Raw genomic sequence first — 27433 nt, 5'->3', positions numbered from 1 at the left:
GTGAAAACTAGTAAATGGAGCAGGGGATGATGCAATTTTCTCTCTCTTAGCAGCAGGGCTCACCAAAAGGCCTTTGGGGTCTTGCTGAGTATGGATTATTTTCATCTTATAAGACTTCCAGTATGGAGACAGTTTTTACCTCTGGGTTTTGTGACGCACAGACTTGGTGAGAGCCCCCACTGCTCAGAGTTCAGCAGGAAGCGAAGAATAGATTTTCTTCTTTTACTTGAAACTGTTTTGCTTGTTTGGGTTTAAATCTCTGGCTTTTAGCATTTCATTAGTGAAGTTATTTTTGGTCTAATTTCCATTGAGGGGTATCCTTTCTTCCTTCCTTTTTCCATGCTACTGAATTTGTAAGGAAAGAAAATGAATGGGGCATAGGAGAATCCCAGAGGGCAAATTTCTGAAAATGCATTTAATCCATTATTACCCTGACAGATGACTCTAATTCCCTACAACCCATTATAAGCCCTCAGAAAAGGAGGTGCTCAGGGAGTTGGTCTAAAATGAAAACACAATGAAACTAATATAGATTCCTGCATCCTAGGAATAGTCTGGGCATTGGGGTAGAGGAATCGTCATCAATGACATAGACTTTCTACCTACTGACTCCCTACCTTAGGCAAACTGTGACCTAGGGGTCAGGGGAAGAGAAAGGGAAACAAGAGGGACCAGAAGCAGGCCATGGATGTATCAGGCAAATTTAATTTTCCCTTTCCAAGCCCTTCTGGCCTTACTTAGTATCTCATTTTCACAAGCTCATAGCCTAGATCAGCCCATAAGCACAGCCACTCATTCTTCCATATTTGGTGAATGTTTTTATGTCTAAAGGCACTATGATGTGCACATCTTCCTGACCTTCCAAAAGGGCTTTCTATAATTGTTTGAGAGACATAGGAAACTATTTATTAGATATGTATACTAATTGATATATACATATATATTATATATTAATTTGTATACTACTTAGTATATATTTATACTATGCTTATATATGCTTAGTATATATATATATTAATTTATTATAGAAGTGAAAGTTAAAGAGAAAGGGAATAAGCATTTGTATATCTCCTACTATGCTAGGCACTGTGCTAAGTACTTTTTATAAATTTTTTTCACTTGATCCTCACAATAATATTGCAAGGAACACGCTATTATTACCCCCACTTCATAGTTGGGGAAACTGAGCCAAACTAAGGTTAAGTGACTTGTCCAGAGTGCCAGAGGTCATGTTTTAAGGCAAGATTTGAACTCAGGCCTTCCTGATTCCTGGGCAAATGCTCTATCCACTCTGCTACCAACAACTCTTCATCTCTCTATCTCTCTTTCTCTCTCCCTTTCACTCTCTCTCTCCCCCCTCACACCCCTCTTTTTCTCCTTCTCTCTGTCCCCCCCTCTCATATGAATACATACATGTATATACTAATTTGTATAAAACCATATATTTCTTGTATGCTAATTTGGTCAAAATTTGAAGATGATAAAAATTTGGAAGGATAGCTAATATGCTAGATGACAGAGAGTCAAAATTCAAAAATATCTGGATAGACTACACTACCAGCCTGAATAGAATAATGTGAATTTAATAGGGATATATGTAAGGTATATATTTGGGTTCAAAACCCCAGTGATACAAGCATAAAATTGGAGAATCATGGCAAGGAAGCAATTCATCTGAAAAGGAGCTAGGGATTTTAGTGGAAGACACAATCAATGAGTCAACAATATGAAATAGCAGCTAAGTTAACACAATGCTTATCTACATTGAGAGACATAATATCCAGGAAGAGGAAGATGATGCTACTATTTTATGTTACCTTTGTCAGAGTATTATGTTTGATTCCAGGTAGGACATGGATAAGCTACCAGGTATCAAGAGAGATCAACTATAATGGGGAAGGACTTTGAGTTCTGCCATTTAAGGACTATATGAGGGAAATGGGTGAATCTAACCAGTAGAAGAAAAAAGGAAAAGAGGGCATGATAGCCGTCTTCTAATACTTGAAGGTCTGTTATATAGAAGAAGGAGCCAATTTGTTCTCCTTGGCCCCAGAGGATAGGATTAAGAACAAAAGACAAGTTGCAGAGATTTAGATTTAGTCTTGATGCAGAGAAACATTTCCTATCCATGAGTCCAAGTCCAAAGTGGAGTGGGCTAACTCTGGAGATTGTGTATCCCCTTCCCCCCAAGTAGAGGTTTTCAAGCAGATAAGGACTTCTTGTTGGGCATGTTATGGAATCAATACTTATTTGGATGAGACTATATGCATTGTGAGGTCCTGACTGAGATTCTGAGTCAAATACTATACCTTGACCAATGGAGTAGCGGAAAGATCTGGGGCTGGAATCTTTGTCAGCACACATTAGTTTGAAATTCTGAATGTTTGTGCCAACTCTTAGGTCCACAGGGATTGTCAGGAAATAGAAATTTGGTTCACATGTTGGCTTTTCATCATTTTCATCAAGAATTTTCACAGTCACCTAAGAGAAGGGAGAAGATCACCAGTTAGATAAGGGACTCCCAATCTCCTCCACAGAAGTATCTTTCTCATCTATAATAATTGGACATTTTTGATATATGTACAAATGAAACAGTTAAGTGGCACATTAAATTCAAAACCCACCTCAGACACTTACTAGCTGACAGCCTCAGTTTCTTCATCTCCAAAATGGACATAATAATAGTATATACTTTCCAGGGTGGTTGTAAAAATAAAATGCAATGATATTATGTAGGATTCTGGGTAAATCATTCAACCCCATGTGCTTAGTCCTTCCATTCTTCTGCCTTGGATATTTCATGTCAATTCTAAGACATATATGTCTTGGATACTTCATATCAATTCCAAGACAGAGGGTAAGGTTTGTTTGTTTTTTTTTAATACAAAGATAATGGTAAATCACTTAGTAAATCTCAAAGGGCTATAACATTTTAGATATAAAAAAAAATGATGCCAGCTTGTTTTCCTAGGAATAGTTATAGCTTTCCCTTGTTACTTCTTCCCTACTGTTGTGTATGGCCAAAGAGGAATCTGAGTTAAAGATGTCATCTATGGCCACAGCAGACCAGACACAACCTGTCCCACAGAGATCAAATCTAGGACTTTAATTTCATTACCTTCAGTCTCTAACCAACAAAGCTAGCCAGCCTCAGAGAGTAGTTAGAATCTGATCACTTTCACTGTTTTCTTCCAGGGTGCTAAATTGGAGTAGAGCCTGGTAGATCGTTCAGTTCAATTTCTACCTTGATCTACATCCATTTTTTAAATGTGGGCAAGTTTATTCTAACTTTGGAGTTTAAGCATTTCAGCTACTTCTGAGCTTAGGACTGAAATGAAATTTTAGCTTACTCAGTCTCCAAATCAGGAATCTATTGATTTTTCAGAGAACTCTACGCAATCCACAATTAGTCTTGGATTTAATACTATCTATTCTCTTCCAAGCCCACAAGTCTGAGCCCTTGGTTTCATCAAAAAACATTAAAATCCATTGGTTCAAAATAGGTTGTTCTGGGGACTGGGCTTTGTTGGCATTTAGTTATCATTTATCATTTAAGTTATCATTTAAATTTCCATTTAATAGGTGGAGAAATTAGGATGGAGAATTCCTTTTTGCTCAAAATCCCATAGCAAATTAGGAAGAAAGTTGAAAAACGAACTCGGATTCCTGATTTCTTCCCAAATGTTGTCTCCACTTAACCAGACTGGCTATTAGTTCACTTTATATTTCTTTCATACTTCTCTGAGTTTGTTGATAGAATAGGGGGAGAAATAATTCCCTGTATGTAGTCATCCCATTATCTTCAACTACTTTTAATTACTGACAGTGCAATTGATCCAGTGGCTGCCCTCTTTTCCAGATATGCCTCTAGATATGACATATCCTGCTGCAGCGTCTAAACAATAAGAAAAGGAGTTGTGAAAATGTGTATTGCTGAGAGCAAAGCTGTAATGAACAGAAAACAAAAAAAGGATCTTGACCCAACATCCACACTCCACTCTTCATCTGTTTCCCTGCCTAGTTTCAACTCCATGGAACAAGAGCCCTTCACTGGATAAGTTCATCACTTCTACACTAACTACTCTGCTGCTAACTCAAGCCTTGATTGACACCACCTCCCTCAGCTTCTTCTCCCCTCTGATTGGAAGGCTAAGTACCAAACTCTTTCTAATACCTTCCTTCATGAAAGTCAGAAACTGAACTCTCATCTCCTTACTCCACTTTGCATCTACTGTGCTTTTCTGGTTTCAGCTCCTTGAAACAAGATGACTTCTGCACCAAGCACCCCCTGGTGTACTTTCCTGCCTCCTTTTGTGTGTTGTTTCCTCCTTTAGATTGTAATCTCTTTGAGGGTAGGGACAGTCTTTGTTTTTATTCATTGTGTCTCCAGATGGAATTTAATACATGTTGATTGAATTGGATTGGATTGACCTAGGATAGGGAGAGAGGCTGGTGCATTTCCTTCCTGAAAGGACACCCTTCTTTCCTAGGTTGATCATCATCCCCTACCTGACAACCATTTTCTGCTGGCTCCTTTGGCCAAGTGGCTTAGCCACAACCCAGAGAACTATATCATCTGAGTTGCAGAACATCACAGTCATGTCCCCTCACCCCACTGGGTTGTATTCTGGAGGTACCTCTTTGGGTTTACCTTCCCCCCAATTCCTAAAGGGAATTTGCCTCCTCTCCTGCAACAAACTATATCTGTAGTACTTTTCCGCTTTCCTCCAGTTATTTTTGCCAAAGGTGAAAAAATGTTTAATTACTGTATCACGGGTGGGTGGGTATACTCATCACTTTTTTTGGCTTCATGGCCCTCTGGAAATGCATCCAGGCTCACTGTCCAAGGGGATGTTTGTGGTTCATTAGAATTTATTAATGGATTAAAGAAATAGCTTGGGATTTAGGTGGTCTGCCCTATTATCTGGACTCAAGATGTGCCTTTGGGCAAAGGGACTTCTTTTCCATTTTTACCATGGGATGTGATTCTTGCTGCTGGCTACTCTCAGTCTCCTGGAAACATTGGAGTGCTATGGACTATGTATTAATCCTTGTAATGGTACCCAATCCAGGAGTTATAGGTTATGTATTTGGTCATTAACATGACTTCGTGCTGAGCTCAAAGAGCATGGCCCTAACTCATTTAGCCCTATGATGTTTGAAAAGCTTAAGGACAACCCAACAGGTAGGCAGGCAATCATTACTCACAGTGGCTGTGCTAGTATCTTCTCTGTTGGCAGCACGTACTGTGAGGATGTGCAGTGGGGCTGATTCAAAGTCAGCCTTAGTCATGAGCTGGAGCACCCCTGTTTTAGGGTTAATCCGAAATAGACCTGTGTATTGGACAGTGGAGCCTCCAGAGAGAATGGAATATGTGATGTTACTCTTAGGATAGTCTTCATCTGTTGCATGTACTTGCCCGATGCGTGATTGAACTGAAAGGAATAAAAAAAGATTTCAGATGAGTACTTTGCAGAAAGGAGAAGGGAGGGAAAGAAAAAGAACATATGATGGAATAGATATGTCTCCAACTGCCACAGGGAAGCTGTATTGCAACAGTGGCTGGAGCACGGGATTTAAGAAGTTGTTGTTCAGCCATTTGATTGTGTCTGGCTTTTGTGACCCCTTGGTTTATGGGGTTTTCTTGGCAAATATACTGGAGTAGTTTGCCATTGACTTCTCCAGTAAATTAAGGCAAAGGTTAAATGACTTGCCCAAGGTCACATAGCTGGTATCTGGGGTCAAATTTGAACTCAGGTCTTTAACTCCATGCCCAGAATTCTACCTGGGTTCAAATCCTGACTGGAATTTATTAGGTCATGACCCTGCACCAGTCATATAATTGCTCTGATCTTCAGATTTCCCATTTGTAAACTGAATATGATCCTAATGTACGTACTTCATAGGGTTGTTTTGAGGCTCAAATGAGATAATGTATCTAAATAACTTTGCAAACTTCTTAGCAATATAAGGATTTAGTCCATGAGGATTGCTATGCAGGGCTAAGGGTTTCAGGGCATGGCCTGATCTTTTAAGATCCACTGAAGCACATCACTACTATTTATTGATCTCAAAGGACACTCTGCTAAATTCTTCAAAGGTTTTAGCTCCTCCTGGCTTATGTTTTTTTCTCTTCACCCTGCTTTGTGTTTATGCTTTATAGTTACTGTTTTCAGGCTTACTCTGAATGAGGTTTTGTGTTTTGTTTGTTTTTTTTTTAAGCGACTGAAAAAGTTCTGTCCCAGAGGAGGAATGTAACTTCTGGGACTTGAACTCAGGCGTTCTAACTATCTAATATTCTCTCCATTATACTATAATGTAACTTACTCTACACTACAATGTAACTTTACTCCTTCTCAGGACTAGAATGATTCTCTTAAGGACAAACTTGTGACACTGCATCATAGGAGGAAGGATGTGCCTTCTGATTGGCTGAGAGACCTAAATTGGGATGCTGCTTAAGGTAGAGAGAGTTAGGAAATGAAGCACGCAGAAAGCAAACTTCTGAATGCTAGATTAGAGCTCTCTCTGGAGCCACAGATGTGTTTGGAAGCCAACCCTTGACATTTCCCTTGATTTTTAGCATGTGCAACCCTAGAAACTAATAGAACCTACAATATGATTAGAAGCTAAGAATGGACTTCTCTGATGGTATCATTCTCTCCTTAGGTGAGCAGATATTCTACCTCATTTATAGTCACAGAGCTCATCTACTCATTTGTCCTCTTTTCTCTGCACTAATCTCCAATTTGTTCAGTCATTTTTCAGTCATGTCCAACTCTTCATGACCCCTGTGGGGTTTTCTTGACAAAGATACTAAAGTGGTTTGCCATTTCCTTATCCAGCTCATTTTATAGATGAGTAACCTGAGGCAAATGGGTTAAGTGACTTGCACAGGATTATACAACTAGTTAATGTCTGAGGCCAAAATTCAACTAAGGAAGATGAATCTTCTTGCCTCTAGATCAATGATGGCAAACCTATGGAATGGGTGCCAAAGATGGCATACAGAAATACTCTCTGTGAGCATGTTGTATGACCCCCCACCCTGAGTTTGTTACTAGAAAGTCAGAGAGACTTGGGCAGAGCTGTTCTCCTCCCCCTCTCCACTGTGCCTGATGACATCTTTTCACATCCCCCATTTCTCTGCCCAGCAGCACAATGGGAACACATAGGGGGTAAGGTGGGTGGCTCACAGGCAGCAGAGCTGGAGGGGAGCAGATCTCTCAGGCCACTCCTCTCTCCCTCTCTACTCTCACTGAGAACATTCCTCACTTCACTCACCCCTCTGCCCAGTTGTCCAATGGGTACACTTTCTCCCTCCCCTGTGTGGGGTAAGGGGGAGGGCAAGGATCTCCTGACCCTTGATGGGGGGGAAGGGCATGGCAATTGGCCTGGGGAGTAAGTCCTGGCATTTGGTCTCTAAAAGGTTCACTATTATTGCTCTAGTCCCTGTAATCTATCTACTGTGTAGATCTATCTGTGTAGATTCTACACAGTAGATAGTTGCCCTATTACTCTGTATAATGACTCCAATTTCTGCTTACCCTTTGCTTGGCTAAACATGTTTGCTTGATATGTGATTGTTTTGTGGGGAACCAGCATGAGGAGGGAGTTCACTCCCTCAGTGGTCACAGTAAACCAAGTGTTACTCTCCATTATAGAGAAAGTAGTGTTTATCCTGAACTCTAAAAGAATCATTCTCTTAGACTACAAATATTTGGTGCATGATATATAAACACAGTTTGAGCCTAACTCCCCCCTAGGAGATAGAAACATAAAAACAATGACCATTTGACCACTTTCTTCCTCTTGCTTCCCACAAAGGCAGAAATTCCAGTGTCCCTTAAAATGGAGTAGGCCAGACCTCAGATCAAATATACACAACCTTCATAAAACAGACTAGACCAATTCTCCAGTCAATCAGTCAGTGAGTCAAGTCAGTCAACAATCAGTTTAAGGGTCTACTAGGTGCCAGGCATTAAGCTAAGTGCTGAGGATACAAAGGAAGACAAACACATAGTCCTGCCCTGAAGGAGCTAACAGTCTGTCTAATGGAGCAGTCAACACACAAACTATATACATACAAGATAGATACGATGCAAATGGAAGGTGAGACAGGTTAGCTAGAGGTGGGGGTGGCTGGAAAATAGGATGTTTCAGCTTCCTCCTTCCACCCATAAAATACCATTTGTCCAAAAAACGCTTGGACAAATGCCCTAGTGACTCCCAGAAACTAAGGGGATTGGAAAAGATTTTGTTTTCCCTTCTTTTGGTAAGCTGAATATCAGAGAAGAAAGCCAGAAAGAAGAGAAAATGAAGCGGAGAGGTACTAATCATAAGAAGTTTGTGCTTTTAAGAGATGTGTGGTTTGAGGGCCAAATTAGAGAGAGATGGCAGAAAGCAAAGGAAGCAACTGCTCTTGTAACTAAGATACAAAATGCAAGGAAAGGGTTAGCTTTTTAAATTAATTTTTAAACTGAGAGAGACGAGAAGAAATCAATCAGAACACTAAATGGGGAGTTCATTCTTAAAATGAAAGAGATTGTTGCTAAGCAGAGAATTGTAGAACAAGAAAGCTGAACATGAAGGAAGAGAAGTTTCCTTATGAATGAATGAATGAAAGAATAAAAATGCATTTATTAAGTGCTCAAGATGTGCCAAGTGCTAGGCTAGGAATACAACTAAAAAAGCAAATACAGTTCCTGTCTTCAAGCAGGTTAGATTCTAATTTTAATGTCTAGCAGAGGAAAGCTGTGAAAAGAAACCTTTTTTTTTCCTTTTAAAAAGAAAAGGAGCCAGGTGAAAATCAGAGGGGGCGACAGTGAAGATGACAGGAGAATGGAGGGTACAAAAAAGGGCAAGTAGGCATAAGATGGAATCTCATGGTTTTACAGCAAACAACAGATGGGAGAAATGAAATTTTCTTTGCTAAGTGATACTCAGGCAGCTGTGTTAACTTTTTTTTTAACCCTTTTTTCTGTCTTAGTAACAATTATAAGACAGAATGGCAAGGGCTACATAAATAGGGTTAAGTGACTTGCCCAGGGTCACACAATTAGGAAGTGTCTGAGGCCAGACTTAACCTATGTTCTCCCAACTCCGGAACTGGATCTATTTTTGAAACTAAGTACAACAGATAATAATTGTGCAAAATAAAATCTATGTACTTACCAGTGGGTGTTCTCTCTTTGAAGACAGTGGACATTAACTCTGGACTTAGAAGTTGTTGAATCACATCAGCCATATCCAACCCCATCCCCACTTCCCAATTTGGGGTTTTCTTGGCAGAGATACTAGAATGGCTTGCCATTTCCTTCTCCAGATCATTTCATAGATGAGAAAACTGAGGCAAACAGGGTTAAGTGACTTGCCCAGGGTCACATAGCTGGTAAGTGTCTGAGACCAAATTTGAACTGAGGAAGATGAGTCTTTCTGACTTTAGGTAGAGCCACCCAACAGCCTGGATTGACAAGACCTTGGTATGAATCCCATCTCTGAGGCTTATTAGCAGTGTGACCACGGGAAGGACACAACCATTAGAGACTTCACTTTAATCCTCTGTAAAATCCACTAGATTACCTCTGAGGTTCCTTCCAGCACTAGATCTGTGATCTCTAATGAGAATATTTTTAAATCACTACTCACAGGGACTGGTGCATAGTAGGAGCTTGTTCCCTTCTCCTACCCCCAAAAGAATACCTCTTTTGGCTCTAAATTTCTATTGATAGGACTATTATTTTATTCTCTATTTGCTTTACTCACCTGGCTTCATTTCTGAAACTTCAAAATAGGATGGACTATCAAAAACCAGAGGGAATTCATTTTCTGGAATTGTTTGGATATAAATGTATATGGTACCTAAAAAAGAAGTAGAGAATATTCTGAGATCTGAAAGTTCTCTTCTGGCACCTTCTTTTGAACACATCAGTCAGCTAGCATGCTTATTTCTGCACTCATGGTAAAACATCTCTTCAGTGAGAAATTAAGTGCATACTTACTTTTAAAATAAGGAGATACAATGTCCTGCACCTGGATTGATAAAACATATTTATTCCCAGCTGCTAGATTATTTAAATCTTCATAATCTAGATCACCTATTAGCTAGATGAAAAAGAAACAGATTTGATCATACTGGGAGAAATGGACATACTGTAAATAATATTAGCAACATTATCCTTCCTTTTAAAAAAGTGAAGTGCTAAGGATGGGATGATGGGGGATAGGGAAGAAGACAAGAAGACCTCTTCCAGATTACATATAGCAGAGGCAACTAGGTGACTCAGTGGATAGAGTGCTAGACTTAGAATCAAGAAAATCTGGCCTCAGACACTTCCTAGCTGGGTGAACCTGGGCAAATCACTTCACCCCCATTGCCTAGCCCTTGCCCTTCCATCTTAGAGTTGTTACTAAGACAAAACGCACTTTCAGGTTCACAAAATGCTTTACTTTTAGTTTTAGTGCTGTTTTAAGCTATTAAAACTTTTGGATCACTTTCTATATGTTGTTTCATATGAGTCTCATAGCAATGCTGTGAGCTAGCTACTATAATCCCTATTTTCATGTAGAAACTGAGGCTGAGAGGGGTCAAGTGACTTGCCCATGGTAGTTTGTAAGAGGCAGATTTTGAACCTAGGATTTCTGGCCTCCAAGTCATTCACTGGAATATAATGTTCTTTTTCTTGAGAGGCTTGATAGTCAATATAAAATTCCCTCCCACTTTTTTTTGGTCCCCTTTCCTTTTCCCCTTATCTCTCCCCACCAACTACTTCCTAGTTCCTTTCCACATTCTTATTCAGTTTTAGTGTTGGTTATAAATGGCTCAATAAAGAAAAAAAAAGGTTCAGTTCTTTTTCCCCATCCCAAACTCTAGATTAGAAGTCCAAAATGAGATATTGACACTCTACTGCTCACTCTATCTTTCTTTTATATATAATAAATTTTTTCTATACATATATTGGTTTCTATATCATCTTCATTTCCAAATGCATCCCAATTTCATGCCTTCCCAAAGAATCATCCTTTTTAATAAAGAACCTCCCTAACCCACAAAAAAGGGGGTAAAAAGGTGGTTCAGCAAAACTAATTAACTCAGAAAGATAATATTTTCATTTTTCCAGACCCATAAACTATACCATTCTAATGAACAGAAGTGTATCTATTTTCTCTTCTTCTGGGCCAAACTTGGTCCTTATAATAAAACAGTATTCAGTTTCATTCCTGTTTATGTTTTTTTTCCACTTACTTTTAAACATTTTAAATTTAAACCCTTACTTTCTATTCTAGTAACAACTCTAAGACAGAAAGGTAAGGGCTAGACAAATGGAATTAAGTGACTTACCCAGGGTCAATCAGCTAGGAATTCCACTTACTTTTTTTTTATAGTCATTGCATATATTGTTCCTGGTTCTGCTTATTCCCTTTGATTTTGCCTGCTCCTAAGGTAAGGAATTGGGATGCCCATATTTCATCTTTCCACTGTTTTCAATAGAGTCTGCACTGCTTAATATGCTTATCTTATAAAAATACACCAGCATCTTTTACCACTAGGAAGCAGAGTGGAACAGAGGAAAGAATCCTGGATTTAGAATCACAGGACTAGAGTTCAAGTTCTTACTCTCCTACTTACCATCTATGTGACCACAGGCATATTCTCTGAGCCTCAGTTTCTCACTTGGAAAATGAGGAAGTTGGGCTATAATTTCTGATTATTCTAAATTTGTTTTCCCATCATACATCTATGCTTCAGACTAAGGCATTTGAAAAAATGGAAGTGCTTAAATCTAGTGTATGCTATTATGACCAGGGAGATACATTGAATAATACTAAAAAATGGTAGATGATACAAGGCCTTGGAGTCTCAACATTGTTGCATATTGCTCCATGCAACAAACTGTTCCCAAAACCTGGGTAAAATAAAGAGGAAATATTAGAAATCTTTCAAAATGAGCTATATAAGCTCACATATGTCTTTCCCGGGGGATAGCCAACATATCCTCCAATCTATACCAATATTCCCGAGATTCCCCTTTAATGACACAGACAGAGACCGTTAGCTTACCAAAATTTTCCCAGAGCCATCTGGATCTTGAGAAAATTTTCCATTGCTTCTTACTCCAGATAGATCAGTGAAATTGAACTGGTTGTTTGGTGCTTCGGCATCATTATCAAAGCAATGTTGCACCAGATTCAGAAGCAGCATTCCCTTGATGGTTTTTTCAGGCACTGAGATGCTGTTGTTGAAAAGATCTGACTCAATATTTTCCCCAGTCAACAAATGTCTACAAAGCACCTTCCATAAGCAAGCCATGTGTAGGCCACTTCAACTTCAATTTGTTTATATCTAACAGACATTTATTTAGTATCCACTGTTGGCCTAGGAGTGTGCTAGGTAGTATGAGGACAAGAAGGAAAGTGAAGAGCAGAAAAGGAGAGAAGAATAAAGGGAACTAAGAAAAGGATTGAAGAAGGGAGGAAGAGGAAAGTAGGAGAAAAAGCATTTCCTAAACTTTCTTTGTGCTAGGCATTGTGCTAATGAAATGGGATGCTGAGCTTAGAGAAAAGAAGATTTCAGGGGGAATATCAAACATCAGACAGAGTGCTTGCCCTTTTGGGGAGATTAGCAGTGCTACCATTTATCATCTGGCTTCAAAGGATACTTAGGCTAGTCTAATTCCATCATTTTACACATGAGAAAACCAAGTCCAGAGAGAATAAACAGTCTGCCTAAAGTCTAACAGGAAGAAAGGAGACTCAAACCTATGTTCTCTAATTGCAAATCTAGGCTTTCTCCACTATATCAAGATTGACTTGGATGATGTTGACATGTAACAGGGGCTCTGACATGAGAGAAGTGCCTTCTGATCCCTTGATATATTATCAGGATGGTTGTTTTAGACAAGCTTTAAGAATAACATATTTTTCTGAATTGTAGACATGACTATAGGTTATTTCCATAAACACTAGTTGTTAGAAGGTTGGTCTCTTGAGAAAGATAATGAATGCTGATGCTAGGAGGTAGAGGAGAATGGCAAAACAACTGTGGAGGACAGTGAATGATGACATAGGAATTCCTATCCACAAAAGAACATCTGAGTACATCAGGAAACAATAATTGCAGAAGATAATGAATAGGGACTGGTGGTGAAGTAACTACCATTTTCTGGGAAGCAAAGAGAACTACAGTAGAACTACAGAGTTCCAGGGAGTAGTGATAATAGATAGCAAATGGTAGTGCTTACTAAGAGTGGCAGGAAGTGATCAATTAGATGCAAGTAGAGCCAGAAAACATAGAAAATAATAATGCCCTGGCTACTTCTCTGCTAGAACCCTAAACAGGGTAGTATTACAAGCCATACATATAATGCAGATCTGTGAGGAAAGGGTTGTTCATTGCTTTCTATAGGCTCAAATATGTCTTATCAATTTCTTGATCTGTTACCTTCAAAATCAAATTATTCATGTTTTGATCCTTGTGAGCCTATGTGCTTGTAAAGGGAGCCAGTGAATCCCCTTGGGAGGAAAGGCTGCCAGAAAGCACAGTTCTGAGATCATCTTAGTAGGGACAAGAAACCAGAGAAGTGAAATATCTCTCTCAAGGTCCACTAGGACCCTTCATGTCAAAACGACACATATATAAAATATTTTGAAAAATACTTATATAAAGTAAGCTATGATTATTAGTGATATATAATCAGTATAGCTTTGTTCAAAGTCACTGTTTGAAGTGAACCCTCAAAATGGAATATAGATCAACAATCTGGGGAAAATACAATGGAAATAATGAGAAATAATATAGCTGTACCCAAGTCAGTCTCTGCATCTCTAAAATGGAGATGATGATGGAGGATCCTTGGGCCATTACTGCCTTTTTTTTTTTTACTTCTAGGGCCAAAGGTTCCTCTTTCATCATCTCCATGATCTTCTCTGAGAAGCCTGGAAATAGTTCATCAGAATCTGAGCAAAGTCTAACAGCAAAATGGCTCTTGGCTTTTGAGAATAGATGGGCTTTACTTTTCTGGAAAGAAGCTACCCTAGCATGGGTAACTGAGGGTGCCTAGTTTCTTGCTAACCCCAAATGCCTTTGTGCTTCCTAACAAACTGATGTTGCAGCATTTTGAGTCCTTGGTTGAGCACTTACATTGTTATGGTTTTAGCTGATTTATCAGCTGCAGCAGGCTCTCTTCTAAACTATAAGAAACAAACAAACAGGTCTCTGTTTGGAAAAGCAAAGCTGGAGACTGAGCAGTCCAAGACCTTGTTCAGAAATCAAGGGAGGCAGGCCACTCTTGCAGATCTGAGAGTCGTTTGAGGCTGCAGCATTTGAAGACTTGCAAGTTTGGGAGCCAAAAGTTCAGAGGCATTGAGGGGAAACATGTCATATTGTCCTTCAGGGCCATGCTGGGGGGGGGGGGGTGGCTCTTGGTTTCTTCCCTGCCATGTGCTATTTTAATCCCAAACTGGCATCATTTAAAACCACATTGTGCCCATCTATCATGTTACCTGCCACTGAAAGCAGCTGCTTTGGCTACCTTGCAAAGATGACCTTGGTTTATTTGCCATCCAAAGGTGAAAGTGGCAGGCTGCGTTGCAGAATGGGCTGTCATTAGTTTCTGCTTTTGCTTGCAAACAGCTTGCGATGTGCTCTCAGCCAAATGCCTGACAATTTACGACCAGAACATGAGCTGTCAGGCAGAGCCTTTGATGCCTCCATCCAGCAAGGCTTGTTCGTCACCTGTTAGGCACAGGAGTAGACCCTCCGTCATGGCAAAGAACTGTCAAACTCTGGAGACCTTCCTGAGAGCTTGAAGCAAGTGGCTGAGAGCAGAATGAGGTTTATGCCCTTCTTTTCTTATCGATGAGAGCTTCCTGCTTCTCTGGCACAGAGCCAGTGCTACCTCAACAATCCTAGCGGCTGTTGCTAGGCTTGATTTTACGTCTCACTTGCCATCTTGCCGGCTTTTAAATACTCTCTCAGAAAGAAGGACACTTCTCTGGTCTCATGATGGAGGAGTGAATATGCAAGGGATAAGATTCATCCCAAAACTGCAGAGCAGAGTTTGTTTTTAAATATTCTTACCAAGATCCTCTTTTTACCCAAATAAATAAATAAAAGGACTTGTATCTCAAATATAAATAATGGCAGGAACAGGAGAGAGGAGCTAGGTGATGCAGTGGATAGAGCACTGGGCTTAGAATCAGGAAGACTCATCTTTATGAGTTCAAATCCATCTTCAGACACTTTTGAGGTTTGTAACACTGGGCATGTCACTTAACCCTGTCAAGAAAACTCCAAATGGAGTCACAGAAAATCAGACACAAATGAAAAACAACAAGGAATAAGGGAAGTAGCATGGGTGGGGAAAAGGTGAATTAATACCAACTAAGTGTTTAATAACCAGCTCCCTGAAAAAAATGTTCATAGGATACACTTTCAGGTTTAATCTGCAGTATTAGCATTTTTCTCCATTACTCTCTTAAGTTTAGACAGTCAACAAAACAATAAATCAAGCCCTAATTTGTTACATCAGTTGATTTTTGAGGTATAAATGCTTGTACTGAAAATTTAACAATCAACTCTCTTAAGTCACTTCAGGCTGGCTCCAACACCCTCCTGTGATTTCTTAACATCACAAACCTGCTAACAGCTTATAAATAATATGGTTTGTTATTGTTCAGTTGTTTTTCAATCATGCCTGATTCTTTGCAATCCCATTTGGAGTTTTCTTGGCAAAGACACTAAAGTGGTTTCCCATTTCCTTTTCTAACTCATTTTATAGCTGAGGAAACTGAGGCAGACAGAGTTAATTGACTTGGCCAGAGTCACAAAGCTAGTAAGTGTTTGAAACCAAATTTGAAATCGGGAAGATGAGTCTTAAACTTGGGAAACTAAAGCTGAGAGAAATGACTTTACTAGAGTCACACAGTTAATCAGTGACACTAGACCTGGCCCTCTATCCAATGGGCCACTTTGCTGTAGACAGGAGTAGAAAGTCTTGTACTGAGAATTGCAAAGCCTGGTTTCAAGTCCTGTTTCACTTCCTGTCTGGGTGCCTTTGGACAAATCCCTTGGCCTCTCTACATTTTCTTTTTTCAGTGTGAAAGATTTCAATCCAACCATTACGTAGCCTTCTCTACACCTAGATGCTGGGTCACTTCCCTCATGGTTACATATTCTGGAAGAGGCTTAAAGGAGGTATTTTAAAATCTTTTAAGTCTATTAGGTTAAGGATTGTAAGGATTGTTGTTGTTTTGTCTCTGTACCCTGGTACCTAGCACAGTGCCTTACACATAGCAGGAGAATCGTAGTAGTGGTAACAATAACAATAATAACTAGCATTAGCATAGTACTTTAAGGCATACAAAGCACTTTACATATGTTACCCCATTTGATTATCATAACAACCCAGAAAGAAGGTGCTATCACTATCCCTATTTTACACATGGGGAACTTGAGGCAAATGGAAATAGTGGTTTGACCAGGGTCACAGTCCATGACTGAGGCAGGATTTGAACTCGGGTCTTTCTGGCCCTAAATTCAACACTGTCCACTGTGCCATCTATTACTACTAGTAGTAATAACAACCATGATGATGAAGATGATGACAGTAATAGTTCCTTCAAAGTCCAACTCATCATCCATGCCATGAGTGGGGAGGCAACATCAGAGTGACATTTAACAGGGACTGCCTGTGCTCTGAGACTCCTTGTTATTTGTCCTTCATTTTCAAAGAGGATCAGTGGCATCATGGGGTGATATCTTGACTTGTGTGTGAATTGGATTTAAGTGATCCAGAGTTGCACAGAGTTCTCAGCCTCATTCCCTCTTCCAGAGTCATCCAAGACCAGGGGCAAGATAGAAGTCAGGATGCCTGGTGATGGCTTGGGATGCAGCGGATCACTTTGAAGTCTTTGCTGTCGGACCAAACTCTAAGCACTTGCTCCAGTCTGTGGCCATTGGAACAAATTGTTCTCATCTGCTCATTCTGCAGGGGGCAGTCTTCCCGTGCTTGGAGGGAACACTCCCCTAACTCACTAGTGGGTTTGTGGCCCATCAGTCATCCTCTTACTGGTTTAGCCTATCTTCCAAGGCACCCCCAATAACTATGAGAGCCTAGAAAGAATTGTGAAACATTAGCCATTTAGGCTGCTGATACCACCAATTGGGTCAGCACCTGGGTCAGTGTGATGTAACTGCTCCGATGAATCAAAGAAACAGGAGAGGTAGAGAGTTGGAAGTTGGTCCTCCTCCTTGTAATCATTGTAGTGGAGAGCTTGATTAATTAAAATTATTATTATTATAGCTAGAATTTATATAATGCTTTAAGGTTTGCAAAATGCTTTGCAAATATTTTCTCATTTCATTCTCATAACCATGGGGTATCAGTGGTATTATTATACTCACTTTACAAATGAGTAAACTGAGGCTGAGAAGGATTAAGTGACTTGCCTAAAGTCATACAGCTAAAGAAGTATTTGAGCCAGGATTTGAATTCCTGATTCCAGCACTATCAACTATGCCACCTATAGCTGCCTTGATGGAAAGGACAGTGGAAAAGGCAATACCTCTTCAAGTCCTAGAACCACAAGCATGCAAAATATGTTGGAAAAGCTCAGTCATACCAATACCCCATCTGCTGGAAATGCCTTGGTGCAGATGGCACTGAGAACTAAAGCAGACAAACCAGGTGTGCATGAAATGTACTAAAGATATGAATGTTTTTATTGTGCAGCAGTCTTACATGATGACAAAACTGGAAATAGATATTACCTGTTATAAGTTTGGACCCCACATAGCTTTCTGAAACTGGTACCTTCAGCTCTAAGTGGCAAAACAAAAGCTCTAAGTGCAAGAAAATTGCAGTGCAGTGTTGGTAAAACATAAGAAATAACTCCTTTCTTAAGCCCAGATTAGATCAAATAAGAGAGGAAATTGAAGCATTACCTAAATCTGAAGCAAGAAAAGCTAAACAATTTGAAGGCATAGAAACCTATACTTATTGAAAACTCTAGCTACCTAATAATGAAACAGATGGATGAAATTTAATGCCACTGCCCTAAATTATTTTGAAGAGGAGATGAGCATATTTAGACTGGAATTTCAAAAGGTTTATTTAATGGTGGTAAGAATATGAGTATTATATATAATCTATGCAGCTAAGTAGCACAGTAGATAGAGTGCTGAGTGTGAAGACAAAAAGATCTGAATGAAAATCCTGCCTCTGATACTTTCTAGCTATGTGATTCTGGGCAAGGTTATCCTCTGTATCCCAAGCCATCTATTGTCGGTTATCCTGACTTTTGTCTTGCCACTGGACTTGGATGACTCTGGAAGAGAGAGAGAGATGCTGATGACTGGGCAATTCTGCCTCATTTAAACCCAACTCACATACAAGTCAAGATATTGCCCCATGATGGTACTCTTCAAAAATGAAATATGAACAACAGAACCTTGGGAAAATCATTTAACCTCTGTTGCCTCAATTTTCTTAACTACAAAATGGGGATAATAACAGAACCTATATCCCAGGGCTGTCGCATTGATCAAATGAGATAATATTTTAAAAATGATTAGCACAGTACATGGAACATAGTAGGCTTTATTAAAGACGTATTCCCTTTTCTCTTTCCTCTCTCTCTTCTAGTGATGACAGAAATATGTTTAATTGCTCAACTATATCACAGAAAAGTCAAAAAAGCAGATATCTGCTGTTATCACCAGGAACTAGCAACATTTGATCAAGACTAAAAACTTCAAGATCTCTACACAAGAATAAATAAATATATATGTATATAGATCTATATATACACTAGAGTCATTGCCAGAGTAAAGGACCACAGGAAGAAAGATAGAGAGAGCTAGGAATATTCTAAGGGACTGATATCAAATATTGCCATGGCTAATGATGTTACCAAGAACTAACAAAGACCTGTGGAATGACATTAAAAAACCAGTAGATAGCCTATAAAACCAGCACTTGAACATCATAGTAGAAAGAAGGCACAAAAGCCAGGTCTGGAGACAGGAGGTCCTGGGTTCAAATCTGTCCTCAGATATTCCTTAGCTGTGTGATCCTGGACAAGTCACTTAAACCCCAATTGTCTAGCCCTTGCCACTCTTCTGCCTTGGAACCAATAATTAGTATTGATTCTAAGACAGAAGGTAAAGGTAAAAAAAAAAGGAAGACATTGAATATTTCTGGTCAGTAAGAGAGGTGAAAGTTCAATAAAACAAAAATAGAATAATGAGTAATGTAAAGGGAAATAATTTTACCTTCCTTGCAAAATTGGAAAGTGGTGTGTCCATTAACTAAAATGCTTCACAGTGGCACATGAATTCCTAGCAAAATGCTTTACTATTTTGCTTCAGCTCTAATGCAAGACTGATCTCATCTTTTTTTTAAACCTTACCTTCCATCTTGGAATCAATACTATGTAATGGTTCCAAGGAAGAAGAGCAATAAGGGCTAGGCAATGGGGGTTAAGTGACTTGCCCAAGATCACACAGTTAGGAACTGTCTGAGGTCAGATTTGAACCTAGAATCTCCCATCTCTAGGCCTGACTCCCAATCCACTGAGTCACCTAGCTGCCCCCAATCCCATTTTTCTTAACAGAAAGCATCAATTATTTAATCACCAAATAGTGAGACAACTAGTAACCTCCCCCAAATATAAGCTAATTACTTGTTTAAATACTTCACATCAAACATTCATAGCTTACATAGCTCAAAAAATATAAACACTTCTTAGAAAACAACTTATAAATTGAGAAGCACTAAGGGTATGTCAAGAAGTTCCATAGATAGAAAGAGCAATTCATTAACTGATAATTGATCAAGCCACTCAAAAGTATCTTAATACTTTTGCTACCCTTATTTTCACAAAGTCTTTGGCTCAGTTTGGCATAAGGGTACTCAGTGTGCCATGCCTTATAAATATATAAAATAGATCCAAGTATAGAAAAAACCTGTGAGATTAACTATCCATGTTGAAAGTCATTCTCTAATGAAAACATCTGTTGCTTTACTGTTGTTTTTCAGTTGTTTCAGTCATGTCCAATTCTTTGTGATACTATTGGGGATCTTGACAAAGATGCTTGAGTGGTGTGCCATTTCTTTTTCCAGCTCATTTTACAAATGAGGAAACTGAGGCAAATAGTTAAGTGACTTGCCTAGGATCATCCAGCTAGTAAGTGTCTAAGGATAAATTTGAACTCACATCTTCTCCACTGTACCACCCAACTGCCCCAGTAAGAATAAAAGATAGTGTTTATATATTGCTTTAGGATTTGCAAAGTGCTTTTTTTATGTTTTCTCATTTGAGGCTGACAATAGGTACATGTCATTGGATTTATCTTATAGCCAAAATTATATTATCCCTGGACAGAGATTATGAAACTGCTAAGCTTTACCTTCCTTTCTCTAATTTCTCACATCATTTCTGGCACAGAGAAAATGCTTAATAAATGTTTGTGGATTGTTTGTCTTATCTTTTTTAATGAAGCCCACAAAGAAATGGTCTAAGGACAAGTTGGTATCCCTCAATTATTCATTTATAATTCAGTTTTGTAGTCTATTGAGCATATGGATAGAGTAATTGCTTTTTTGAAATTAGAGTATTAGAATAAAATCTAGTGTTCTGAATATAGTCTTCACATAGATGCTGGGGGTCTCTATCCCAACTCCCATCTGTACTGGCAAGCTAGAGGACAGTCTGCACTGTCTCCAGAGGACAGCCAGGTCCTAAGGGGGCTCCTTGACAGGCAATGGAGTTTCTTCTAACATTATCAACTCAAGTTCCCATTTAGTGTTTTGTCCCCAGTATCACCAGTCACAATTACGATCACCATTTTATAGGTTGACCCGGCGATTAATGTCCTAATATCATTAACCAATAATACTAATTATTCTTTGGAGAGTTATATTTACTGAAAATACACACCATGATCTGAAATACAAAACCTCCATCTGAACTGGGGCAAGCTCTTTCCTATATTACCTTGGTTCCTGAGAAGAGCAGGATCAAACTAGTGTTTGCTAACTGCATTACCCCCTACTAAGTTCACTTCTAAATGCTATGTAGAATAGCCACCAGATGAGGTGTTCCCTTGCTATTGTAAACCTTAAAATTCCTTAGACTTATAAATGTTGGAAATTTCACCATTGGGAAATTTCATACTTGGAAAATTTCTTACTGATAGTCTATTGGAATGTGAACCCCACTGGCATGGGAGGTTCCTCCTCCTCCCTTCTTAAGATTACTTTAGGACAGAAACCTTTTGCTGAACAATGGAAAGGACTTTGACCTATGCTTAAGCATAGAACAGGAAGTTCTTTGAGTCATGATTGATTTTAGAATTGATACAATGGAGATACTTGGAATCAATCTCCACCCTACTCAGTCCTAACAGGATTTAGGAAGGGCTGCAGCATAGATCAAAATTTAATTATTCCAATCTCTACCCTACTCAGGGTAACAGGATTTAGGAAGGGCTGTAGCAAAGGATCAAAGATTTAATTATTTGAGAATATGACCTTCAACAGACATGTGCAAAGCCAAAGACCTCTGGGCGGTCCTGGGTTAAGCTAGAGCCACCATTGGCACAGGGAAATTGATGGACAGTGATTGGTAGATATGAGAACTGAGGGGAGGGAACTTGGATGGTTTCCTTAAAGATAGAGGGGTCTGAAGACTCAGGGAGGGGGGGTTTGAGGTTTACAATGCAGAGTAATAAGATGATTTGCTGCTGAAATGGGTTAATCAAGTTTATTCTTAGGACTGTGCTGGTGCTTCGTTGAGTTCAGCTGTTGGCATACTCTACTCTGGACTCCAGTTTCTGGACTTCTGGAAGCTTACTCATTTGAACCTTTTAAGTGTAGAAAGTGATGGCTATCTCCAACATTACCTTACCTAAGAGCAGGAAAGAATGAACCCAACAAAGACAGAAGCAACAGCAGGGCCATGTGCTTATTATGGACCATGGACTGCGTGAGGACTAAAAGACCTAAGGCCATATCCAGTTCTGGCTTAGATCAAAATAATTGATTATCAAAATAATAGATCAATCAAAAAGCACCTCTTTGCCACATAGCAAAATGGAAGGGAATGAGTCATAAAATATGCATATATACTCCAAAGTCCAAGTTGGGGATTGCTCCAGGCAGAATATGCTACAAGGTCTGGGTAGTTATTAGCTCATTCAAAGCACCTACAGGGCAACTCTAGTCAAAGATAGGAAAATAGGGATGACTATACTTCATCCTTCTCCTAAATCTGAATGCTTGGGAAGAGAATTGATGATTAATTTTGAAAAGAAAGAGATACTAAAGTTTCCCAATTCTACCAGAGGGTAATAATTAGAGACATGGGAGGCCCACCTAATCCCTTTTTGATAGTTGAAATGCTTAAAAAAAAAGAATTACCCCCCCAAATTGTAATTGTTTTAACCCTCTATTATCTCCCCTATTTTAAAGTACATGTAAGCATTATTCAATATGATTAATTAATAAAATTGTGAACTCTTTCTTAGTAATTAATTAACTTGGTCTCTTACTTTACTTTCTTAAGCATTATTTATTTAAGAAACTCCTTCCCTAATACTAATTACTTTTTATTTCTCTATGTAGTAATTCCATTAATTTCCTAGGATTTAATAAATATTAAAATTATTCAAAATAATTTATTGATAAAGGAAATAAATGATAATATAAAGATATAGATGGCAGCTAAGTGGAACAGTGGATAAAGCACCAGGCCTAGAGTCAGGAAGATCTGAGTTCAAATCCCACCTCAGACAGTAACTGTGTGATCCTGGGGCAAGCCACTTAACCCCTATTTGCCTCAGTTCCTCATCTAAGAAATGAGAACATATGGGAGGAAAAAAAATGGCAAACTACTCTAGTATCTTTGCCAAGAAACCCCCATGGACAAGTCAATGGGATTATGAAGAGTTGGACATGATTAAAGTACTGAACAAGAACCAAAAAAAAAGATATAATCATTTGTGATAGTTTCACTATTACTCACTAAAACAGCAATTAACTTCTCTACATTTATAAAAATGCAATCTCCCATTTAGTTTCTTTAAAAATACTAAGTAAAATCTTCCAAAAATCCTCTTTGCAAGATAAAGGTGAAATAGCTTTATCAAAAAGTTTCTCCACCTCCTTTTTTTCTTTCTTCTCCAGCTTCTCTCCAGTCATGACAAGAAACAACCTCTTCAGCTTCTCTCAGTCTACCATTTTTAATAGCATCTCTCCATAATTTATTTCATAGACCTTCATAGACCAACACAAATTGCCTTTCTGTAATATTCTATTTGGCTTTCAAAGATATAGAATTAGTATCTATAGGGTTTTGATTTTTTTTTAAAGAAATAAGTGAAACTCGTGTTACACAGAGAATCATTCAAAGAAAAGACATTTTTGGAGAGGAGTACAAAAGGATAACACTGCTTCAACAAACATCAGAGGAAGGACTTTTTGTTTTTGGCTTCTGGTGATTTATTTAAAAATTTCAGAAGTCTTACTATTCTGAAATCCTGAAGAAGCTCCTTGCCCCAAAAATTCTTGGCTTGGTAAATTTTCATACACTAGCAACAAAATTGAGGAGGAAGAGATGGAAAGATAAATTTTATTAAAAATAATTGCAGAATATATAAAATATTTGGGATTCTACCTTTCAAATTACATACAAGAATTATAACAACACAACTACAAAACTATCTTTACAGAAATGAAGACAGACCTAAATAATTGGAGAACTAATTGCTTATGGTTAGGCCACACTTCAAAATAAAAAGTGACAATAGTACCTCAATAAAATTTCTTTTTCAGCATCACAATACACAAACTTCCAGAAAATTATTTTATAGAGCTTGAAAAAATAATAACAAAATTCAACTAAAGGAAAAACTAATCAAGAATCTCAAGGAAAACTTTTTAAAAGTGGGAAGGAAAAAGGCCTTGTAGTTACAGATGAAAAATTGAACCATAAAATCAATATTTATTAAAACTATTTAAAACTGGTTAAAGACTAGAGAAGTCAATTAGCAGAACAGATTAGATCCACACAATATAGAATTAAATGTAAGACTGACTTCCATTTGTCTAGTTCAGCTGACCTCCAATCTCACCTCTCTTTAATATAATTAAAATGGTAATCCTACTTAAATTGATATACTTATTCCATGCCATCCCAATCAAATTACCAAAAAATTACCTTAATCAGCTAGAGAAAATAATAACAAAATTTATTTGGTTGAGTTCATATAGTTCCTGTGTTTGTCTCAGCAGATAGATTCCTAGGTATTTTATTTTGTCTAAGGTGATTTTGAATGGTATTTTGCTTTCTAAAATTCTTGCTGCTGAAATGGGTTAGAGATATATAGAAATGCTGATGACTTATGCAGGTTTATTTTGTATCCTGCAACTTTGCTAAAGTTGTTGATTATTTCAAGTAACTTTTTGGTTGATTCTCTAGGATTCCTTAAGTAAACCATCATATCATCTGCAAAGAGTGATAGCTTGGTCTCCTCATTGCCAATTTTAATACCTTCAATTTCTTTTTCTTCTCTAATTGCTACTGCTAGTGTTTCTAGTACAATGTTAAATAATAGAGGTGATAATGGGCATACTTGTTTCACTCCTGATCTTATTGGAAAGGCTTCTAGTTTATCCCCATTGCAGATGATGTTTGCTGATGGTTTTAGATATATACTGTTTATTATTTTTAGGAATGACCCTTCTATTCCTATACTTTCTAGTGTTTTCAATAGGAATGGGTGTTGTATTTTATCAAAGGCTTTTTCTGCATCTATTAAGACAATCATGTGATTTTTGTCAGTTTGCTTGTTAATATGGTCAATTATGTGGATGGTTTTCCTAGTATTGAACCATCCTTGCTTCCTGGTATGAATATTGCCTGGTCATAGTGGATGACCCTTGTGATGACTTCCTGGAGTCTTTTTGCTAGTATCCTATTTAAGATTTTTGCGTCTATATTCATTAGGGAGATTGGTATATAGTTTCCTTTCTCTGTTTTTGACCTGCTTGGCTTTGGGATCAGTACCATGTTTGTGTCATAAAATGAATTTGGTAGAACTCCTTCTTGGCCTCTTCTGTCAAATAGTTTGTTTAATATTGGGATTAGTTGTTCTTTCAATATTTGATAGAATTCATTTGTGAATCCATCTGGATCTGGGGATTTTTTCTTAGGGAGTTCTTTGATGGCTTGTTCAATTTCTTTTTCTGAAATGGAGTTGTTAAGGTAATTTACTTCTTCCTCTTTTAGTCTAGGCAATTTGTATTTTTGTAAGTATTCATCCATATCACCTAGATTGCCATATTTGTTGCCATATAATTGGGCATAGTAGTTTTTAATGATTGCCTTAATTTCCTCTTCATTAGAGGTGAGGTCTCCTTTTTCATCTTGGATACTGTCAATTTGGTTTATTTCTTTCCTTTTTTTAATTAGACTGACTAGTACTTTGTCTATTTTATTTGTTTTTTCAAAGTACTAGCTTCTAGTCTTATTTATTAAATCAATAGTTCTTTGACTTTCAATTTTATTAATTTCTCCTTTGAGTTTTAGGATCTCTAATTTAGTCTTCATTTGAGGATTTTTAATTTGTTCACTTTCTAATTTTTTAATTTGCATGCCCAATTCATTGACCTCTGCCCTTCTTAATTTGTTAATATATGAACTCAAGGATATAAATTTCCCCCTGAGTACTGCTTTGGCTGCATCCCATAGGGTTTGAAAGGATGTCTCATCATTGTCATTTTCTTCAATGAAGTTATTAATTGTTTCTATGATTTGTTCTTTAACTAACTGGTTTTGGAGAATCATATTGTTTAATTTCCAATTAATAACAAAATTTATTTGGAAGAAGAAAAAGATCAAGAATAGTAAAAGAATTAATGTTGGAGGAAAGGCAAAGGAAGGAGGAGTAGCAAATTCAAACTACATTATTAAGCAGTAATGAACAAAAGTATTTGGTACTGGCAAAGAAAAAGAAAGGTAAATCAGTGGAACAGAACAAACATACAATAACCAATAGTAAAAGATGATAATAACTTTGTATTTGACAAAAGTATAGATTTGGGCTATTAGGATAAAAATCATTATTTGGCAAAAATTATTAGGACAATTGGAAAGTAGTTTGGAAGAAATTGGGTATAGGCCAATAGTTTACACTAGATCAAAATGGATACATAAAAGGAGATGTCATAAGCAAATTAAAAGCACAGAGCACAAATCACCTAACAGATTTATGGGTAGGAGAAGAATTTATGAGTAAACAAGAGATGGCGAGCATTGTGAAAAGTAAAATGGATATTTTTGAAAACATTTTTTTTAAACCCTTACCTTTGGTCTTGGAGTCAATACTGTGTATTGGCTCCAAGGCAGAAGAGTGGTAAGGGCTAGGCAATGGGGGTCAAGTGACTTGCCCAGGGTCACATAGCTGGGAAGTGTCTGAGGCCAGATTTGAACCTAGGACCTCCCGTCTCTAGGCCTGTCTCTCAATCCACTGAGCTACCCAGCTGCCCCCTATTTTTGAAAACATTAAATTAAAAGGGTTTGTATAAATATTGCCAAAATTAGAAGGAAAGCAGAAAATTGAGGGGAAATTTTTCATGGTTCCTTGGTTAAAGGTCTCATATCTAAAATATATAGAGAACTCAGTCAAATTTATGGGAATAAGAGTCATCCTTCAATTGATAAATGGGCAAAAGATATGAACAGATAGTTTTTGGATGAAGAAATCAAAGCCACATATAGGAACTGTCCAGATTAATGAAAAAGGAAAGAGAATACTTAAATAACCAACCCCATTACAGAAAAACACATTGAACAAACTATAAAAGAATTTCCTAAGAAGAAAATCCCAAGGCAATATGGATTCATAAGTGTTTTATTTTTTACCAAACATTCAAAGCACAATTAACTCTAGTACTAGAGAAACTGTTTGGAAAAATAGGGGAGGAAAGGAATTCTTCCAAATTCTTTTTATGATACCAATATAGTACTGATACCTAAACCAAGAAGAGCTAAAACAGAGAAAGAAAATTATAGACTAATCTCCATAATGAATATTGATGCAAAATTATTAAGTAAAACACTAGCAAGGAGATTACAGCATTACATCACAAGGATCATGCACAATGACCAGGTGATTTTTATACCAGGAATGCAGGTATGGCTCAATATTAGGAAAACCATCAGCATAACTAACCATGTCAATAACAAAACCAACAGAAACCATAAGATTATCTCAAAAGATATAGAAAAAGCCTTTGACAGAATACAATACCCCATTCCTTTTTTTTAATTTTAAATTATTGGAATAAAAGGAACTTTCCTTAAAGTCATAAAGGACATCTGTCTAAAACCATCAGTAAGCATTATCTGTAATGGGAATAAACTAGAATCC

At 37.9% G+C, this 27433-nt stretch overlaps 1 protein-coding gene across 1 annotated transcript in view; it reads right to left on the bottom strand.

Moving 5' to 3' along the window:
* The window catches only part of CDHR3 (cadherin related family member 3), a 104258-nt gene that overhangs the window by 21876 nt on the left and 54949 nt on the right, over window positions 1-27433 (bottom strand). Inside the window, exons 9-13 of the mRNA XM_007504100.3 lie at window positions 12062-12233; window positions 10002-10104; window positions 9766-9861; window positions 5209-5435; window positions 2310-2481 (exon numbers count right to left, since the gene is read on the bottom strand). Of these exons, the coding sequence (XP_007504162.2) occupies window positions 2310-2481; window positions 5209-5435; window positions 9766-9861; window positions 10002-10104; window positions 12062-12233 (770 nt within the window). The remainder of the gene's footprint in view (window positions 1-2309; window positions 2482-5208; window positions 5436-9765; window positions 9862-10001; window positions 10105-12061; window positions 12234-27433) is intronic.

This window comes from Monodelphis domestica, chromosome 5 (assembly GCF_027887165.1).
Source record: "Monodelphis domestica isolate mMonDom1 chromosome 5, mMonDom1.pri, whole genome shotgun sequence".
Taxonomy (NCBI): Eukaryota; Metazoa; Chordata; class Mammalia; order Didelphimorphia; family Didelphidae; genus Monodelphis; species Monodelphis domestica.
The sequence above is the reverse complement of the archived record's forward strand: the minus strand, read 5'-3'. Positions and strand labels throughout refer to the sequence as shown.